Genomic DNA, 18,579 nt, shown 5'->3' on the forward strand with positions numbered 1-18,579 from the left:
GTGTTCATTGAGATTACTATCATGTTGAAATTTGATTCACTGATCTCGTCTGGTATGATTGCTGAGCTGTTGATCCTGGAAGAACATTATACGATCTGGGAGTTTGATGCATTTTGCTGTCTAGAAAGATTTGTGAAAATAGAAACAAATAAATATTTAAACTACATCATAATTTAGACACACAGACATGAAGAATCAGTGTATGAATCTCAATAATGGTGACAATCAGTAAACCAAAACTTCATGCTGCAATGCATGCTGGGTAACATCATAGTACAAAACGCATTCATAATTCCCAGCATGCATTGCAGTTGATCTGTTTATCTGAATTAGTCTGTTGATTCTCACCATTGCTGAGATTCATACACTGATTCTTGATGTCTGTGTGATTCTAACTGTTTATTTATATATATATACTGTATATATACACACATTTTTCACAAATCTTTCTAGACCTCAAAATACAATCAAACTCCCTGATCTTATAATGTTCTTTCAGGATCAACAGCATAGCACTCAATCCAAATGAGAGCAGTGAATCAAATTACAACATTACAGTGGTTTCAATGGTTCCCTACCGACACCATTTGATAAGGTTTGCATTGCCATAACTAGTGCACTGTAAAAGTACACAATTACAGCCAATCAAATCAGTGAAAGTCACGGGTATAGAACCCAACTCAAGGAAAGACTGATCACTATGATGGTGACTTTTGTTAGCTGGGAACCTTCTTAAAACATTAAAAATGTTTTCAAAACCTATACAAAAACATAAAAAAAAGGAACGTTCTTATAACAAAGTTTTGTTAGCTGGGTATTAGTGTATTATTTGGCCCAGATGTAAAATATAGAACTGTGGGAAATTCATACAGTATGTGTGACCAGTCATACATTTGGCTGAGATATGGCTATGCCATGGGCTGTATGTGGCCAAGTTCTGGCAACCAGACCTGGTCCACTCATGGACCATAATTCATTGCTGTATGTGGGCCAAGGGGCCCATCACTGGGCCAAACCAATTTGTCCATGTGGGTAGCTGCTGTGCGTGTTGTTGCAACTCACTTACCCACGATCATTGAGGCACTAGACTCCACATTGGTGTCATGCAGTATGACAAATGAAGCCAGGTCAGAAGCCTGTTTTCTGGATAATTATTTCAAGACCTTTGATACAATTGTTCTTCTGACTATATGGGTGAAAGTTCTACAGTGCATTGAAAACAGGAATGTTATTCTTCAAGCAGGTAATATTTCCCTTGAAATTGAAACTAACAACATCAGGGCATTACAAGAAGAGATGCAGACTATGCGAAATGAATGGGACTTGTTGCTCACTGAAGCCTCCCTTGTAGCAGAGGCTATGGAGATCCCAGCAAAGTTTCAGCAAGAAGAGAAACGAAAGCGGAAATGGAAGCGTATGCCCGATGAAGACAATGCAGAGAATACATTTAAAGAGTGTGCAGAAGTTGCTTCTGAAACAATGTGTTTTACATTGCAATGGATGCAATTATACATGACTTAAGTGTAAGGTTTCAGACAGCAGCAGCCATCTGTGAAACCTTTGTACCAATTCTGAAATTAATAGATATGAGGGGAGATCAAATAAAGTTAACATGCAGAGGACTCACAGCAAAGTACTGCTGAGTTGGAAAAATAAATGCTGCATCTGAAAACTATATACAGTGCCACATTTCCACTTATCCTTATTGAAGCCATACCGATCACCATCTTTCTGATCTTTCCACAGAGCGTGGCCAGTCTACTTGGAGGACAGAATCATTCACTCGGTCAAGGAGGTCCTGGATTCTCGCCGCTGTGGTGGTAAGATCGAGTACCTGTTCGACTGGGAGGGGTACGGCCCGGAGGAATGTTCCTGGGTTCCCAAGGACTACATTTTAGACCCCACACTCCTCATCACATTCCACCAGTCGCATCCCAGTCCTTTGCCCTCAGGAGTGGGCCGTGGAGAGGGGGTACTGTCACGGAGATGCTAGGCTCTCTCACCACACCTCCACCATGACCACCGTCACCTGAGTACTAATGGCTTCTACCATTCCATTTGTATCGATTTTTTAGCATATTTTTATTGTTTAATATATGACTTTTATAAGATATATACAACTAGCATTGACACTGTGTTCACAGTATGTAGAGATATTATAAAGAACTGCCCGTCTCTGAGCCTGATTAAGTACAAATTCTCTAGATATCTTCTGAAAATTTTCTGTTGCCTTAATGTGCTCACTGGGTGATATTTTTGCATATAATTGCTTGTATATTGTCTTCTACAGTTTTTCATATTTATGCAAAACTTTTCTGTAGTGAAATGAAAAGCTTCTGTAAAGCTAATTATGAAATAAAATGTAATTCAATCATTCTCAAAATACTTTAAATATATAGGTATATGTCCTATAAACTAAAACTGTACAGAAAAAGTTTAAGATTTTGGGGAAAAGGGGTGCACATTTTTTGGTAGGCCAAAAAATATAAAATAGAATAAAACATTTTTTTAAGTCATCACACTGATGTGATATTGTAGAATTCATGGGGTTTGGGACATGTTCTCTATATCCACTATTTTCACAACCTTTGAGTTGTCAACTTCACTTAAAACTTGATGATTCCTTATTCAAAAATTAAAACAATTGTTAAGAGCATATCTGACTTGGACTATGCATGGATGAGTACAGGACTAAACATGAGTGTTGTAAAAAATCCACACCCAGTGGAAAGAGTTGACGTTTTAATGTACTATATTCTATGTCGTGAAATATTCTTGAACCATATATTATTTTTGTTCATAACTTTTTTGAACTTTCAACTGTTGATAGGGCAGCCAATACTGTACAATGTGCTCGTCTGTATGAATTTATTTGATACCAATTTCTAAACTTAATACAAACTTGCCTGAGGTTGTAAATCTAGCCACAACAAAACAATATGTGAACTGAGCCTGACCCTTGAATGTATCAGCTCTCCTTATTGGTTTTGAATATATTTTGCTGTAACAAGTTAATAAGTTGTTTTAGCTTTTGTTTCAGAACTGTTTTGTTTCAAAGGAACATTGGCTGTTTACACAATATTTGGAAGTTTTCCAAACTGACTGATAAACAGTTAAGACATATATATAACATAAATCTTTGATGAAAATATGCCAAAAACATTTCAAGTTTTCAGGAATATATTGTTGATATTCTTATTTTAATTGTTTCATACATTTTATTTTTGTTTTATATAATAATGTTTTCTGAATCGTTACAGATAATTCACACTCATTATTTTAGTTGTATTTTACTTTATATATTTTTTATTTATTTTACTTTGTATATTTTACTTTAAATAGTTTACATTAATTTACCCAGTTGATCTCATTATATAACATTGAATTATCAGTAGATACTATTTGAATATTATGCTAGATATTTTGTGGATGAAAACGAGAGGAAAACACTCTGCACGGGTCAAAGGTAGGGGGACAAAGTGTGCCTTAAATACACACTGCTCTGGTTTGTCAATTTGCTCAACACTAGTGAACAGTGTATGTTTGTCTTTGTTTCAGTGAACTAAGCTTGTTTGTAACTCTACTTCAAAAATATTATAATATTTAATATGTGAAAATTAATTATATAAAGTAATATTAATAAAAACTGCATGTAATATTCCTGTTTGTATACAGTTTGAAAAATGACCAAGCCTGATTACAAACATTTGAGCCAAACACATAAAAAGATTGACCTTTTTAACAACGTTTATTCCATAATATAATAATAAAGATGCAATCTAGGCTCAGTTCATGTTATATTGACACATAAGGTGAAATCTCTCAATATTCCAGCCTGTCATGAAAAGGTTTGGTCTGTTTATTCAGGAAAGCCTGTGTTGTGAAGTGCATCTGAAAAGAGTAAACATTTGCATTACAGCTGCTGATTCCCACTGTGTTTGGATAGGTGGAGATAGACATGGGTTTGAGCTATATAACAATGAGTAACTCATTGGAGAGACAGACAGGAGTCCAGCAGGGACATCTGAACCCTCTCACTCCAGACATTCACCACTCTAGCGCAATGGTGGAAAGAAGCATCTTGGCTTTTGGTTTAGTTTGGCTTTGCTGCTCTGGCGGACATGGACAGATGGACACTAGCATTCCTTGTGATGATAAACGTGTAGAGAATGTTGTGAATTTAGCTCTTTCCAAGCACAATGAGTTATTAACCGAAGGCAGTCAACTGGCTCTTTATGATATCAAGGAGGCTACAAAGGTGTGTACAATACAAAATTGTGTATTATTATTATTTCTTTCTACATTTTACGACTTAATAGTTTTTCCTGCTTTGCATCAGCACCTAGGATTTGCAGATTGAGGTGTTCTTTGTGCAATGATTTTTCACAGGCTCAGAATGAATCAGGGGAGTTTTTTTCTGTGATGTTTACAAGCAGAGAGACAGATTGTCCTGTAGGGGGAGACAAAGTCTGGCAACAATGTGATTACCTGCAGCAAGTGGATAAGGTAAAGGATGAGGTCATTTAAGTAATAATGTACAGTCAGTTGGTCATTACTACAAGATTAACTCTGTAATTGAAACTTTAATGAGATGTGATTGCTTGACATGAACCCTACTTAAAGGGATACTTTAGTTGCAAATCAAAATTTACCCATGTTTTACTCACCCTCAAGGCATCCTAACCGAATACTCCCATTCTACCGCTTGGAAGTAAAATGATACGTGGTATTATAGCTCTGACTGCGTTATTCTTCGAGAAGAAAACCATATTCAGTTAGGATGCCTTGAGGATGAATAAAACATTTGGAAATTTCGATTTGCTACTAAAGTATCCCTTTAGTTGAATAAAAATAGACATGAAATATTTGAGTTGAAATTATTTTATTATAAGACGAAAGAGACTGCATGGTGCTCAAAAACACACAAAAGACACAAAAACAATATAAAACAGGTTGACTTGGACAATGTTCAATTTATGTTTACGTTCAATAAAAGTAATTGTCCATGATGCTGATTTGTCAGTACAATGTTTCAGCTGTGCCAAAATGCATTTGGTTTTATGATATCAATAAGATACAAGTTCTGCTATGAACTCTTGATTGCATGTTAGCATAACCATTTATGGTTATACCTATTTATAGCTATTTACGTAAATGAACTTATTTTTAGATAATACATATTTTGTGTCTCTTCAGGTACTCAGAACCTGTCAGGCAAAAGTCCTTTTCAAAGAAGCAGGTCAACAATTACTCTTACATGACTGTTCAGGTTTGTTGTACCATGACTCCTAAAAAAGTAGCAGTCTGTATTGTGGTGTGATTTATATAATTCATTTATTATCATATAAATTGTGATATTTTTCCCCTTGTTTATGTACAGTTACTCATAGAGGGCTGTCAAATGATTAATCGCGATTAATAGCATCCAGAATAAGAGTTTGTGTTTACATAATATATATCTGTGTACTGTGCATAATAATTTTGTATTTATTAACACATACACATAAATGCATATATTTATGAAAAATCTCAAAATTAATAAACATTTATATATAATTTAAATTATTGGTAAATATAAATAAATACATGTAAATATTTCCTAAATATGTATTCATGTGTATGTGTTTGTATTTATAAATTTATAAAACATAAAATTAGCAATGATTTACTCACCTTCAAGCTGTCCCAGGTGTATATGACTATAATATAACCTGGGACAGCTTGAGGGTGAATAAATAGCCAAATCTTATTTTTTGGGTGACCTGTTTACTGGTTAGCAACAGTAGTGATGATTAACTTTTAAAATAACTGTAACATTTTTAATTTATTGTGAACAAGAATCAAAATGTCTCCTAAAATGTTTTTTCCCCTGTGTTCGAAAATCTATTCATTTTAGTGAATTTGTTTCACTATTATAATAGGGGAAAAGACTACCATTCCACTGGAGTCCTTGCACAGCCTTTTATGTTTAAATAAAATGTCTTGGTTACGTATGTAACCTCAGTTCCCTGATGGAGGGAACGAGATGTTGTGTCGAACCGACAGAATGGGGTTTGAACTTGAGAACCTATCATCTCTGATTGTACTTTTAAAATGCCAATGAACTTGGCGAATGGCATGGCATGCCAGTCTCCACCCCGTACATACGGAATAAAAATAAGATGGCGTGACCATTCATTCACCTTTTGGGCTGAGGAACCTGAGAAGCATTCTCGGTTGCTGCAGCGGATGGCGAAGCGTTGTGGCATGAAGTACACAACGTCTCGTTCCCTCCATCAGGGAACTGAGGTTACATACGTAACCAAGACGTTCCCTTTCTGTCGGTCTCTGGACGTTGTGTCGAACCGTCAGAATGGGGTTCCTATACGAAATGCTACGGCAATGCGCCACATCAGACCGCCAGCGGAGCGACACTGACTGGCCTGGGCGAGTCACAAGTGAGTGTAACCGCGAATCGTATCCTTCCAGTGGTGTAGTAAGGCATCAGTTGCGTGAGTCACGATGAGAGGATCTTACTAACGGCCATACAAGCAGTGGCCTTTGCTACTCTAGAGGCGAGATAGCCGCCCGGCACCATAAGGAACACTGGGAAGCACTACCCCCTCGCCTGAGGGGGAACGCTACAGAGACCACATCTGCTGTAGAGAGATCATATGTGGAAAACCTACACAGTCTCACCATTGGGGAGATCTCATGGGAGTAGTAGTGCGGGGCCCCGACCAGGGGTGCACAGAAGCAGTGGAGTCCATCGAGAGGAGGTCACAGGTTCACCAACAGGGGAACCAAGAGTGAGGAAACGTCAGACGGGACTACCCAAGAAGGGGGAGTCACTACGTGTGGCACTACGCACTAGCTCAGGTATAGGGTTCACCTTGTGAGGGAAACTCACCTACTGAATACTGGGCTTGGACTACGAGCCGCTCCGCCCAGCTCGTAAACTCAATAGTGCTTAGTGATGGTTGGAATGCATATACAAAGTACTTTACCCAGTGGAGGAAGTAGGGAAGCTGGAATAGCGCATTGACTCACCTGATGAAGGGAAGAAGGCGCTTCGCAGGCGTACGCCCAGCTGGCCACCTATCTTACCTGTTGTGCAAGATGCGGGCAGACAACGGCTCTACACAGACCTGACATGTGATGGCGTCCACGATCCAGTGTGCTAATCTGTGTTTGAAGACAGCTCTCCCCTTCTGCTGTCCTTGAAAACAGACAAAGAGCTGCTCAGAGCTTCTGAAGCTCTGCGTGCGGTCCAAGTAGATGTGCAGGGCGCGTACTGGACACAACATGGTAGGGGTTGGGTCTTCCTCCCCTGTGACAGCTTGCATGTAGTGAGCTTCGAACCCAGGTCTCTGGTGTTCTAGATGTGAGAGATAACACAGTGAGCTATTTCCAAAGGTAAATAAACCCAATTGCAGAAGATCAGACAGACAGGAGGCTTGAGTGATCCAGAATCAATCTTTACTTAAAAGGTAAAACAAAGTACAAAATAATATGGAACAGAATCGTTATATCCCCAGGGGGGAGTGCCTGCAAATTCACCACCTGGTCCCTGAAGGGAGTGGTGGGAACTTTGGTTGCGTAGCCAGGCCGGGGTCTCAGCACCACGTGGGAGTTGCCCGGGAGTCACCCTCCTCGCGCCCCTAAGGAACCTGATGACCAGGTCGTGCTGTCCGAGAGACTTACCTGCCACGAGTGTGTGATGTGCAGTGATGGCGGCGACATACACCTTGAGCATGGAGGGAGAGAGGTTGCTCTCTAACCTTTCCTGAAGAGATAATTACAGATAATTCGCTCAGCATTAGCTTCGCAGGTTCCGAAGAACAAAAGGTGAATGAATGGGCATGCCATCTGCCTTTTATACCCGTATGTACGGGGCGGAGACTGGCATGCCATTCGCCAAGTTCATTGGCATTTTAAAAGTACAATCAGAGATTATAGGTTCTCAAGTTCAAACCCCATTCTGTCGGTTCGACAAAACGTCGAGAGACCGACAGAAAGGTAATGTCCATTTTACTAAGGTCTTTAGTATGAGAAGAAAGTATCACAACAAAAGTTTCCCTGGGCACCACAGCAATGGCTGCTCACTGCTCTGGATGTGTGTTCACGGTGTTTGTGTTACTCACTGCTGTGTGTTTGCACTTGGATGGGTTAAATGCACAGCACAAATTTCAAGTATGGAACACTTTTCATCACTTTTCATCACTTTCAGATGAAAATAATAATCAAAAGACTTTAACATATATATTTGGCATTTTAATTTGTTAATAAAACATCTAGAAACAATTTAATTCTCTTCTTCATGCACTTTCTCCAACAGTTGGTATTGTTGCTGAGGTTGCACCCTGTCTAGGTTGCCCTGAAAATATTGAAAATCAAGAGGACCTGCAAGAGCCACTCATGCATTCTTTGTCTAAAGCCAACAGCATTTTATATCACACGCATTTCTTCATTTTTAAGGATTTATCATCAGCAACAAAACAGGTCAGTGTATTCGTCAGAGCCTCACATAAGGATGGGAAGAGCTTTCAGGGGCCCAGTCACTCTGTGTGCCTAAAAAATAATCTTTAACGCAATGATGTCCGCTTTCACTCACTTCCGTCAAGATCTGCAATCGAGGTGATATGTTTTCTTTTCCCTATGATGTACTTGTATGTAGGTGGTTGCTGGATTCAGGTATAAATTGCAATTCTACATGGAGAAGAGTAATTGTACCAAGTCAAAGTTCGCAGCCGTTACTCACGAGTGCCACCCAGTTCAAGAGGAACCGGTAAAAGTTTTCGTAAATCTGATGCATTTTATAGAATAAAAACATAAAATATTAAAAATGTATTATACAATTGTTTTGAAGATCTACAAAATGTATAGTAGGCATGCATGACATCAGCCGATAAATTGACATTTTTAATGTTTTCGGTATTGGCCCGATAATAAAATAAAGATGATTTTTAAAGCGATATAATTATAAATTATTTCCTCTGGCTGAACCATGGTGCTCACTTACTTTTAAAAATAAACACCATCTTGTGTTCATGTTTTTTTTTAACAAGCACCTAAAGTCATGTTTGAAAACGCGAGGCACGCCGCGCTGCTCTTTTGATTGACTCTTTGAAAAGAGCAGCGCGCAGCATTTTTTTATGTTGCTAGGTAACCACCGAAACAGCTGTCCTGTCAGTCAAGGATTATAGCACGAGCGCTCTTGCTGTTAACTGTCATATTATCACAAATTTAAACAGGTACAAGCAGAGGGCGCTAGCTCTGGCCTTGCTCGGTTAACCCAACACAAGCCGACACAAATTTCTCCTTTATCATTGCAGTCTCCGGACGTTTCAAGCAACTGTAAAGTTCCGTCACCACATCGGAAGGCCCGCCTCTCCTTTCATTCGATTGGACAATGGGGGAAAGGCGCATGACGTCAAGCGCTTTTCTGCTCAGAGTTGACTTTTTTTCAACTTCAGGCGTAAAGAGCGCTCCGCCAAAAATGCGAGGCCCCCTGGCGCGCATAAGCAGCGCACAAAACGCTCACTGCCAACTGAAAACAATTCAAAAGAGGCACGTCTAAAAGCTTGTACACACCGGGACGATAATCGCACGCGCTTGCCTGTGTTTTTCTAGACTTTTTTTGGCATTTATACCCAAACGATTTTCACTGGTTATGAGCCGAGTGAACGTCCAAATTCACTCCCTGACATAGATGCCGCTTAATGAAAAACAGAAATACCCTGGTACACAAGGTGGCGCTGCATGACTTTATGCTTCTGACACTCGCTTGTCACACAGAAGAATAATTCATCTTACTTCCTCTTCATCAATGTGTGCTCGGAAAGATCGTTTTGTGCTTGTGCGCCACCAAGTCGTGTTTTACTGTAACTTCAGCAGCTCCAGGCACGTGAACAAAAGCGCCAATCTCATTGGTCGACCAGTTTTTAACGTGACGTGTCAAACAAAAAAAACGAGCCCGAGGCGTTTAAAAAAAAAGATGCTTTTACACCTGCCGTTTTGCGCGTCGGTGTGAACACTCACATTGGTGCCCTTTGTTTAGTCATGAGGTGTTAAACGTCGGCGATAAATGCGCACGATTATCGTCCCGGTGTGGACAAGCCTTTACAGCAAAAGACACATTCTGTCTGATCAACCCCTTAAAGGCCACAAACCTCAAAAGGCCACATTGCAATCTTTAAAAATGGAAAATACTTCAATATAATGTTTGGAATTGTACAAAGAAACATTTTCTGTATTGTACAAGGTATCAATTTTAAAGCATAACCTGTTCAATAATCCAGCCTGGTAAAGTTTATGGAAAACACTTAATAGATTATAAAAACTGTTTAAAAAAGTTATTTCTGTTGACAAATAAAGGGAATATTTACTTGTCATCTTTACTTGAATCACTACTAAGCTTCACACTTAACATTGATAATGTTTAGGAGTTTATGCAGTGTAACTCTACTGTGGATGTAGCCCCTTGGAGACACGAGGTCCCAGAAGTGTATGCGGAATGTGCTCCAGGTTTCCTGAAGGTGAGCCAGGTTATCAGTATTCATAATAAATGATCATGTCTCTTCTGTTTTATTTGTGGACAGCAGGAAAACAACTAACAACAACAAAAGATAAAAAACGAAAATGCATCTAACAACTTCAGACAAATTGTTATATATATATATACTGTATATATATGTAGTGCCGATCTTAGACGTCTGGGGGCCCTAAGCAAACCTTTGTGGGAGCGCTTGTCATAGTTAAAGGTGCGATGAAGTGGTGTTGTTTATTGTTTTATACTGTTGTACGAGGTCTACTTATGACGTTCGCATGGTTTTTACATTAAAAATAATCAAAATCAACAAGTAATAGGCTATTTTCTACCCAGGTTTTGAGGCCATCTCTGCAAACGCTTGGTTTTATTGGGCGTGCCGCATTGAAGACACTTGGAAGTAAACGCCCACCGCTTTGATTGGATAGCAGTTTGCGTAGTTGGAGCCTTCTGTGAATTTGGTTCGAGACGTAACATTAGGTTACACATTAGCACCATTCACAGTTTTCGCAGGACATTAGTATTATCTGGAGACCTCCTGTGATTTATAAATTACCTCCCCACATCAGTATTTCATGTGACGCATTCGCGGATGTGATGGCAAGGCTTTGTGTATAGTTTGTATAGCCTATACTTGTATTGCGTTTAATGATATATGACCGTACCTGTCAGCATTTGAGACCGTGATCGCGAACCCGACAAAAGATCACCGCGATCGCGGGTCTCAAATGCTGACAGGTACGGTCATATATCATTAAACGCAATACATGGTGCTAATGTGTAACCTAACGTTACGTCTCGAACCAAATTCACAGAAGGCTCCAACTACGCAAACTGCTATCCAATCAAAGCGGTGGGCGTTTACTTCCAAGTGTCTTCAATGCGGCACGCCCAATAAAACCAAGCGTTTGCAGAGCTGGCCTCAAAACCTGGGTAGAAACGAGAGTTTCCATCATAAATAAACAAACGGTAGACTCCCGGTAACTTGTGGATATCACCCAGCACCCAAAATAATACCAAAACACTTCAAATAGCCTCCATTATTCGCAAACGGTGGATAAAACCTTGAAAATGATATATGAGCCCGCCAAATCACATAGATCCCGATTCGCACGGGCTTAAGATCACAGACAACCTCTGCATAGATCAAGCGATCAATAACAAAGCAATAGTGATGCATAGTACAATTTTTTTTACTCACATAAGATTGCTGCACCATTCTTATCGGATCCAATATGGACTGCACAGCACTGCTTTTTAATTTTAGTCTCTCTACAAATCCAGTGCCTTGTTCACGAAGGAATCCTCGGAGAAATGAAACGAACAAACGCTCCATGTTTTTCCCACATGAGCTGGAACGTCTTTAAAAATAAACTTTAACCCCACATTCCTAATATCGGAATCCGAAGGAAGGTTATGCGGCGACTGTAAACCTGCCGTTCGCTGGGCCTGGTGTCAATAACAGATGTAATCTTAGTAACAAGGGCGTTTTCAGTTCTGACACTTACATGATGTTCGCGTGAATACGATTCCCTCTTATATAACAAAAGCTCGGGTTAAAATTGTGATTTTAATTCATCGCCCCTTTAAATTTAGATAAACATAACCGTAAACTATAAGAAATAAAAAATATATAAAATAATAAATCAATTAACACAGCTGTCAAAAAAAACTTTAAGACACAAATGTGGTGTTTTTACTAACCAAATGTGTGATTAACAAAAATAAAACATGATTAATATAGTTCACTCAAGAAAGCTAAGCATACGAAAACACATCAATAATTCTCTAAATGTGATGACACAAAAATTGCATATTATCATGGGCAAACGAAATACAGTAGATTGCAGTGGTGTGCATTATGGCTAACACCCACATGAACACTACAGCTGGTTTTGTGCTGTAAGTCATTCCATTTAAATGCTATAGAAGTTAGAAACGTGTATATTAATGTGTAGCCTATGTAACTTTGGAGACGGCCTCTAAATTCAGACTATCGAACATCCAACATCACACCAACTTTATGCCAGTGGATAAATACTGAATTTGTAAATCTGTACTTGCATAATTTGGCAAAATTAAACAAGACTTTGAAAATAGTACAGAAACACATTCCTTCTTGTTCTTTTGCTTCGCGCTGTTGGCTTTTTTCCACTACAGACGATAGCTCCGTTTTAAAGGGGCCATCCTTTTGCTGTTTTTGAAGCTTTGATGTTGTTTTTTGGGTGTTTAACAATGGATGTTCATGTTTCTAGATTCAAAAAACACTTTATATTTCACATATTTCAAGTCTATTGTTCACCGCTGTCCCTCTTCTCACAAAACAACTGGTTTTTTTTCGGTTTATATAAAGTCCCTCCTTCTAAAAGCCTCAGATTAGCTCTGGTTGGTAAAGCTGACCAGGTCTGTCGTGATTGGTTCCCTGCTTAGAGCGTGTGTCTGAAGATGTCCCACCCATACCATATCAGCGAGCTTCCACTTCTCAGGCTGTTGTGATTGGTCGGTCCCCCTCTCAGTGCATGTGTATTTACAAGCTTTGGCTTTTAGCAATAACAGTAACAATGGCGTCAACTTTACTTCATCAGTTAAAAACATGCGGATCGATCGAAGTGTAACAGAGGTCTGCTAGTGTATGTGACAATGTCAATCTTAGTTAGAGATCGCAATTTTTTTCCTACTATGGCGAGGGAAATGACACCAGACCGTTTGGGTTAGACCGGTTATTAACACTAATAACAGTAGCGTTAGTTTTGCCTTTTTATATTGGACCCAAGTTGAATAATAAAACAAGCAGATTAACTAGGAGACATTTGCAAGCAGGACTTCAAAGGACGTTTCATAGAAGTGTTTTAGAGGTATGCGCACACACACACAATATTATATATAATATAGTGTGTGTGTGTGCGCATACCTCTAAAACAGGTATGACATAGATGTTCCAGTAATGACATTATGGTCCCCGGAAATAAAACAAAGTGTTACACAGAACAGCTTTCAAAGCCGATGTTAAAGTCATGGAAGCTGTAATTTCACCGTTGGTTATCTTAGAATGTGTGTAGCTGAATTCTTATTACCAGCTGTAGGACTGTGATGAAAGTGAAAGTAATTAAGCACGCATCTCTGTCAAATGATAACCAAACACTACTCCAGCGGCTCTTCCTCTTCTCTAAGGAAGGCCTCGCCCCTTTTTGGGCGTATTCCTTTGGGCGGAGGTTTTCAAGAACTCGGAATAGTGACATCATTTACCCGGGAAGTGAAGGGCTGTAGGCCGATTCCAGCCGTTCTCTGTAGTCCTTGAAAAGCAAATTCTGTTAAAGACAATATCTCTCTTGGCATTGAACTTTGAGCTTTATCATTTTGCAGATATTGTTTATGCTCTAACAGCAACATTACACACTAACTAAAGTTTGAAAATTGGCATCACGGGGAATGGCCCCTTTAAACCCATGGCCATATGTAAAGACGCATCATCACATCACGCGCATGTCATCACCTGCCGCGCACTACATGATGTACGAGACTGAGTAAAGTAATTAAAGAAATTAAGGATTAAAAAGGAAATTTCCAAATGATTCCTGTAAAGTTGAATCCGCAAGTTATAAAAATAGTGTCATGTTTACATATAGTATTCTTGATTCGGTACTCAAGGGTGGTGCAGAGGCCCTACGCAACCTGCATAGTCTGCGTATAGGAAGGATCGGCTCTGTGTATATATATATATATATATATTTATATATATAAACATATTCAAATATATAAACATTTTTATGTACTCTTTCAGTCTTTTTCAAGATTTAAACGGCCAACAGGCTGGTCACCATTGAGAGCCATGAGAAAACCCTTGACCAGAGAATCCTCAGAAGAATCCAAGGAAAACATTAGTGCATCTACAGCCATACCACTGAACTGTCCCACTAAACCCTGGAAAGAGTTCAGGCCCGTATTTGACAACACTGCTCCAGTAAACACTACAGGACGCACACAGACAAACGGAACTACAACAGACACTGTTTTCACTGATCAAGACTTGTTAAGTTAACCAATCAGCTAACCATTATGACTTTAGGTCTTTGTATTCAAATGCGTAATCTAAAATAAAAGGAAAAATGTAAAATGAAGAAATACCTATAACATTCTTATAACTTGTGTTATGATCAGTGTTGGGCGTAACTAGTTACTAAGTAATTCGTTACTGTATTTTAATTACTTTCCCCTTGAAAAAGTAAAGTAAGGGATTACTCTTGTTTTTTCTGTAATTTAATTAGTTACTTCTGATGTAATTAAACTAAATACTTTGTGTAATATGTGTGTGTGCAGAAGAGGAACTTACATCAAAATTCAAAGTCTAACTTTAAAATCCGTGCTTTAATGTATAATTCTCACATTTGTAATTAATAATAATACTTTATGTAGTTTTATATTATTTATTTGAATGAATTAAAAGAGCCGTTTCATGTCTATCCTTGAATCACTTAACTCATCAAGGTTGATGTAGGATATAGAAAGTAATTAGTAATAAGTAATTAAATACTTCTTGAAGAGAGTAACTTGTACAGTAATCTAATTACATTATTGAATGTGTAATTAGTAACTAGTAATTAATTACTTTTTCAGTTTACCTTACCCAACACTGGTTATGATGTTTTGAATTAAGTTTGACACTTGTGACGTGTAGAGAAAAACATGGACAGCAATTAGTGGCAGCAGTTAGTAAACAAAGAGGGTGATAGCTGTGCCAGAATTGAATCCAAAACCATGGTATTATCAACATTTTTAAATTCCTTTACATATGAAAAGGCACCTTATCTACACAAGCTCCATTATTCTTTTCATTTGTAGTGCAAGTTGTTTCGTATTGAAATAAAAGAAGGTCCAAGCTCAAATTGTTAACCCTGGCTGGCTTTCTTTCTTCTAGGGAAAGCATCATATTCATTTTATGAAGAAGAGATGCATTAACAGTAGCATGATCGTCGTTTTTGTGTTTACAGAAACAAGACATTTTAATTGGTTTAGAATAACTCCTAACTGCTTACAATATTGTTTAATGTGAGATGCTTTTACTATTTTTTGTGAGATGCTGTCAAAGATTTTACCTTAACCCCATGACACATAAAACCAACATACATTTGGAAATTACTTCCACCCAGCCTTCCTGACTAAAATGGCTGTCATAGATGTTCCAGTAATTAAATTATGGTCCCCGGAAATAAAACAAAATAGGTAATTATAATCAAAGATGAGGTTATGTGTTCATGGATGGTTTAATGTTTGAGGTTCATGGGTCAAATGTGTGATTCATCACGATAACGGTGTTAGGTGGATGGAGCTACTGTGACAGACAGCTGATTGTTTACATTGCACTTGGAGGTGCTGCAAGGTCATCTACAACATTTTTCTTTTTGATGCATTTTGAATTAATTTATGTGATTGCACAAAGATTATATAAAGGTTGTGATCGTCCTCCTCTAGTACTTGTTAGAAAAGGTGAACACAGTAACAAGCCTGTCCCAAAATAGTCCTGGTTCTCCACATAATGGTTAAAGATCGGATCTTTCTACTAACTCTTACATGCTCCATCTTTATGTTGCTTGTTGGCTGTGATGATTTTCTAGAGGTCCGCTCGCTAGAAGATAACATGAAGGCTCAAGAAGAAAAAGAACTGGTAAGACATATTCACATTTAATTTTGATTTCTTAAAATATTTGTTAGTGATTTTAAAATTAATAGAATAAATTAATAGAAACATTTTTATAGATTGAAGCTCTTCAGGAGGTTCTTGAAAAACTGAAAAACAAACAGATTCCCACTGCAGAGAAAAAGTTTGGTTGGGTTCCCTCGGTAAGTTGACTTCACCAATAAAACCATTGGCTACACTTTTCAGTAGTCATTTTAAACAAACAAAAAAAATGAATGTGCTTGTGTTATAGTGTGTTTATTTATATTTTACTTATTATTTCTTGATTATATAAATAACTGAAGTTTAAGTGAGAACATTTTGAAAATTTTGCCTATTAAAAATCCTCTTCAAGTTTTCATTTCAAATAAACCTGAATACAGAGTAGCTTAGTTTATTTTGATTTAAAAATGTAATATTAACATGACATCTTTAATCATGGTTATTAATACCATTGTTATTGTCAGTACTTGTATATTGTGACCCCACCTATAGTCCCACCCACCCCACGGGAAGTAAAAACCGCTAAATAAAATGATACTGTCAAAACTATTATGTTTCCAGCTTTTAAAAATGATAGTTTAATACTTTGTCAATTGTACTAAGACATGAAAATGTATTATGTACATATAATAATAATAATGATAATGTTTAATTTAGCCTATAGGCTATAGCGCTTTTCCAGAGCTCAAAGCGCTTTACAAATAACAACATAAACACAAGTAACAGAACAAAAGTACAAGACTTAACACATATACATATCAAACATCAAAACATAGTCCAACGTGAGCAATTATTCTGTACAAATACGCAATTATCTGTCCAAAAAGTCCTTGGAGCAAAAGCATTAAAACAAAAAAGGCAGCAACCACAGTAGTCCCTCATAAAGCGACACACTGAGCAACCCGCATTAAACCATGCCTCCAGTTGAACACCACAGAGTCCAAGCGAGTGCAAACTCCAGGAACCCGAGCGCAAACGGGATCACTCATCGCATCCAAAGCAGCGACCAAACGAACGCTGGGCAGAGCCAGAGACAAACATATTAGAAATGTCAATGTGGCTAAAGCAATAACATACCCAGTACTAATTGTTTATGCTGTGTTACTCAGTGCTTTACGTTGAAAAAGTAAAATATGATGAAACATTAAATAGCACAAAAAGGGGTTTTATTGTGCTTTTATTAAAGGATGCATTTAATGTACTGTCCCTAATGTATTTAGTGTGACGCAGGTGAGCAGTGTGCAGTACGAAAAGGTGCACGTTTTGGGAAGCTGTGCAGCTGTCCAGGAGGAACCACCTGCAGTTTCGCCATTCTCAAGTGTTTGTAAAGCAAGTGTCACACTTCAGCATTTTACCATAAATGATAGGCTAGTAATGTTTATTTCATGTCACTGTTGTAACAAATAGCCTATTTTATCATAATGAAAAGCCACATCAAATAAATGCATGCAGTTTTGTATATGTCTCTGTTATTGTTTACGACATGAGTCAAAAATTAATTGTACAAACATGATGTATCATATAAAACAAGCAGGACTATTTAATGAGATCTTGTGGTTTAATGGCCACCAGGTGGCGCAATTGTTTTCACACAAATGGGTCTTGAATAAAATCACATATAAATGAAAAATCTGTTATTTACTTACATTGATAATGATAAATGTTTGTTGTAATTTAGAAATGTTTTCACTATTATTATATATTACACATTTTGTTGCACTTTTTTTCTTTGTTAGGTGTTAAAACTCGCAAAGTACTGCAAATACGGTATATTGAATCCTGCATTTGTATTGAATATAATATATATAAACTTTTGTGGTAAAGAAAGAAAACCATCCAGCTTTGAAACGACTTGGTGGTCAGTAGCATATGATGACAATTTCTATTATTGAAAAAAATATTAAATTGTGGGCTTCATATAATTGTGGGAAACAATAGGCTACTTTAACACTCTGCTATAAAACGTTTTAATTATTTTAAAGTTGACTAATGGTAGCCTTGTATAAAAGACTAAGAAATAATGTTTTACTATGTGTTTGAATGTATTGGACACAAATGACGTCCATCACTAATCCCCACCTCTCACATGTAAGGATTGGTGTTTCCTTTTCCGCATTATTTATATTCAGATTCATTTAAAAGAATCGGTTCGTTCGAGCATCGCATTCAAAAGGACAGTTCGATTCATCACTCAAATGTGTTGCCAGACGCCCACACGTGTGTTTTAAAGTTAATTCTTTAGCAGTTTAATGAATATTGTGAAATACTAAATACTATCACTACGTTTTGGTTAAGTTACAAGCAAATATGTTGTTGTTTGTTTTGCCTGTAGTCGTAAAATTCGATTTTATCACTCACTGTCGGTGTAAGACTG

General features: G+C 37.8%; 2 protein-coding genes across 2 annotated transcripts; both read left to right on the top strand.

The window, feature by feature from the left end:
• Nucleotides 1-1,305: 1,305 nt before the first annotated feature.
• Nucleotides 1,306-14,567, top strand: kng1 (kininogen 1). The gene is made up of 9 exons (XM_057327382.1): nt 1,306-1,454; nt 1,747-1,972; nt 3,947-4,258; nt 4,390-4,506; nt 5,197-5,269; nt 8,318-8,481; nt 8,657-8,767; nt 10,425-10,517; nt 14,310-14,567. Exons 1-9 carry the CDS (start codon nt 1,306-1,308, stop codon nt 14,565-14,567), a joined length of 1,503 nt encoding a protein of 500 aa, XP_057183365.1.
• Nucleotides 14,568-16,018: 1,451 nt separating this feature from the next.
• cart1 (cocaine- and amphetamine-regulated transcript 1) lies at nt 16,019-17,796 on the top strand. The gene is made up of 3 exons (XM_057327383.1): nt 16,019-16,190; nt 16,283-16,366; nt 17,426-17,796. The coding sequence occupies exons 1-3, from the start codon at nt 16,062-16,064 to the stop codon at nt 17,531-17,533; spliced, it is 321 nt and encodes a 106-aa protein (XP_057183366.1). The 5' UTR covers nt 16,019-16,061; the 3' UTR covers nt 17,534-17,796.
• The last annotated feature ends 783 nt before the right edge of the window (nt 17,797-18,579 follow it).

This window comes from Triplophysa rosa, unplaced genomic scaffold (assembly GCF_024868665.1).
Source record: "Triplophysa rosa unplaced genomic scaffold, Trosa_1v2 scaffold224_ERROPOS671929+, whole genome shotgun sequence".
NCBI classification, from domain to species: Eukaryota; Metazoa; Chordata; class Actinopteri; order Cypriniformes; family Nemacheilidae; genus Triplophysa; species Triplophysa rosa.

Coding starts and splice junctions, on each gene's coding strand:
- kng1 (XM_057327382.1), top strand. CDS start 1,306: ATGCGAAATGAATGGGACTTGTTGCTCACTGAAGCCTCCCTTGTAGCA. Junction 1,455..1,746: donor GCAGAGAATACATTTAAAGA/GTGTGCAGAAGT, acceptor ATCTTTCCACAG/AGCGTGGCCAGTCTACTTGG. Junction 8,768..10,424: donor ACCCAGTTCAAGAGGAACCG/GTAAAAGTTTTC, acceptor GATAATGTTTAG/GAGTTTATGCAGTGTAACTC.
- cart1 (XM_057327383.1), top strand. CDS start 16,062: ATGGTTAAAGATCGGATCTTTCTACTAACTCTTACATGCTCCATCTTT. Junction 16,191..16,282: donor CTCAAGAAGAAAAAGAACTG/GTAAGACATATT, acceptor ACATTTTTATAG/ATTGAAGCTCTTCAGGAGGT. Junction 16,367..17,425: donor AGTTTGGTTGGGTTCCCTCG/GTAAGTTGACTT, acceptor TAATGTATTTAG/TGTGACGCAGGTGAGCAGTG.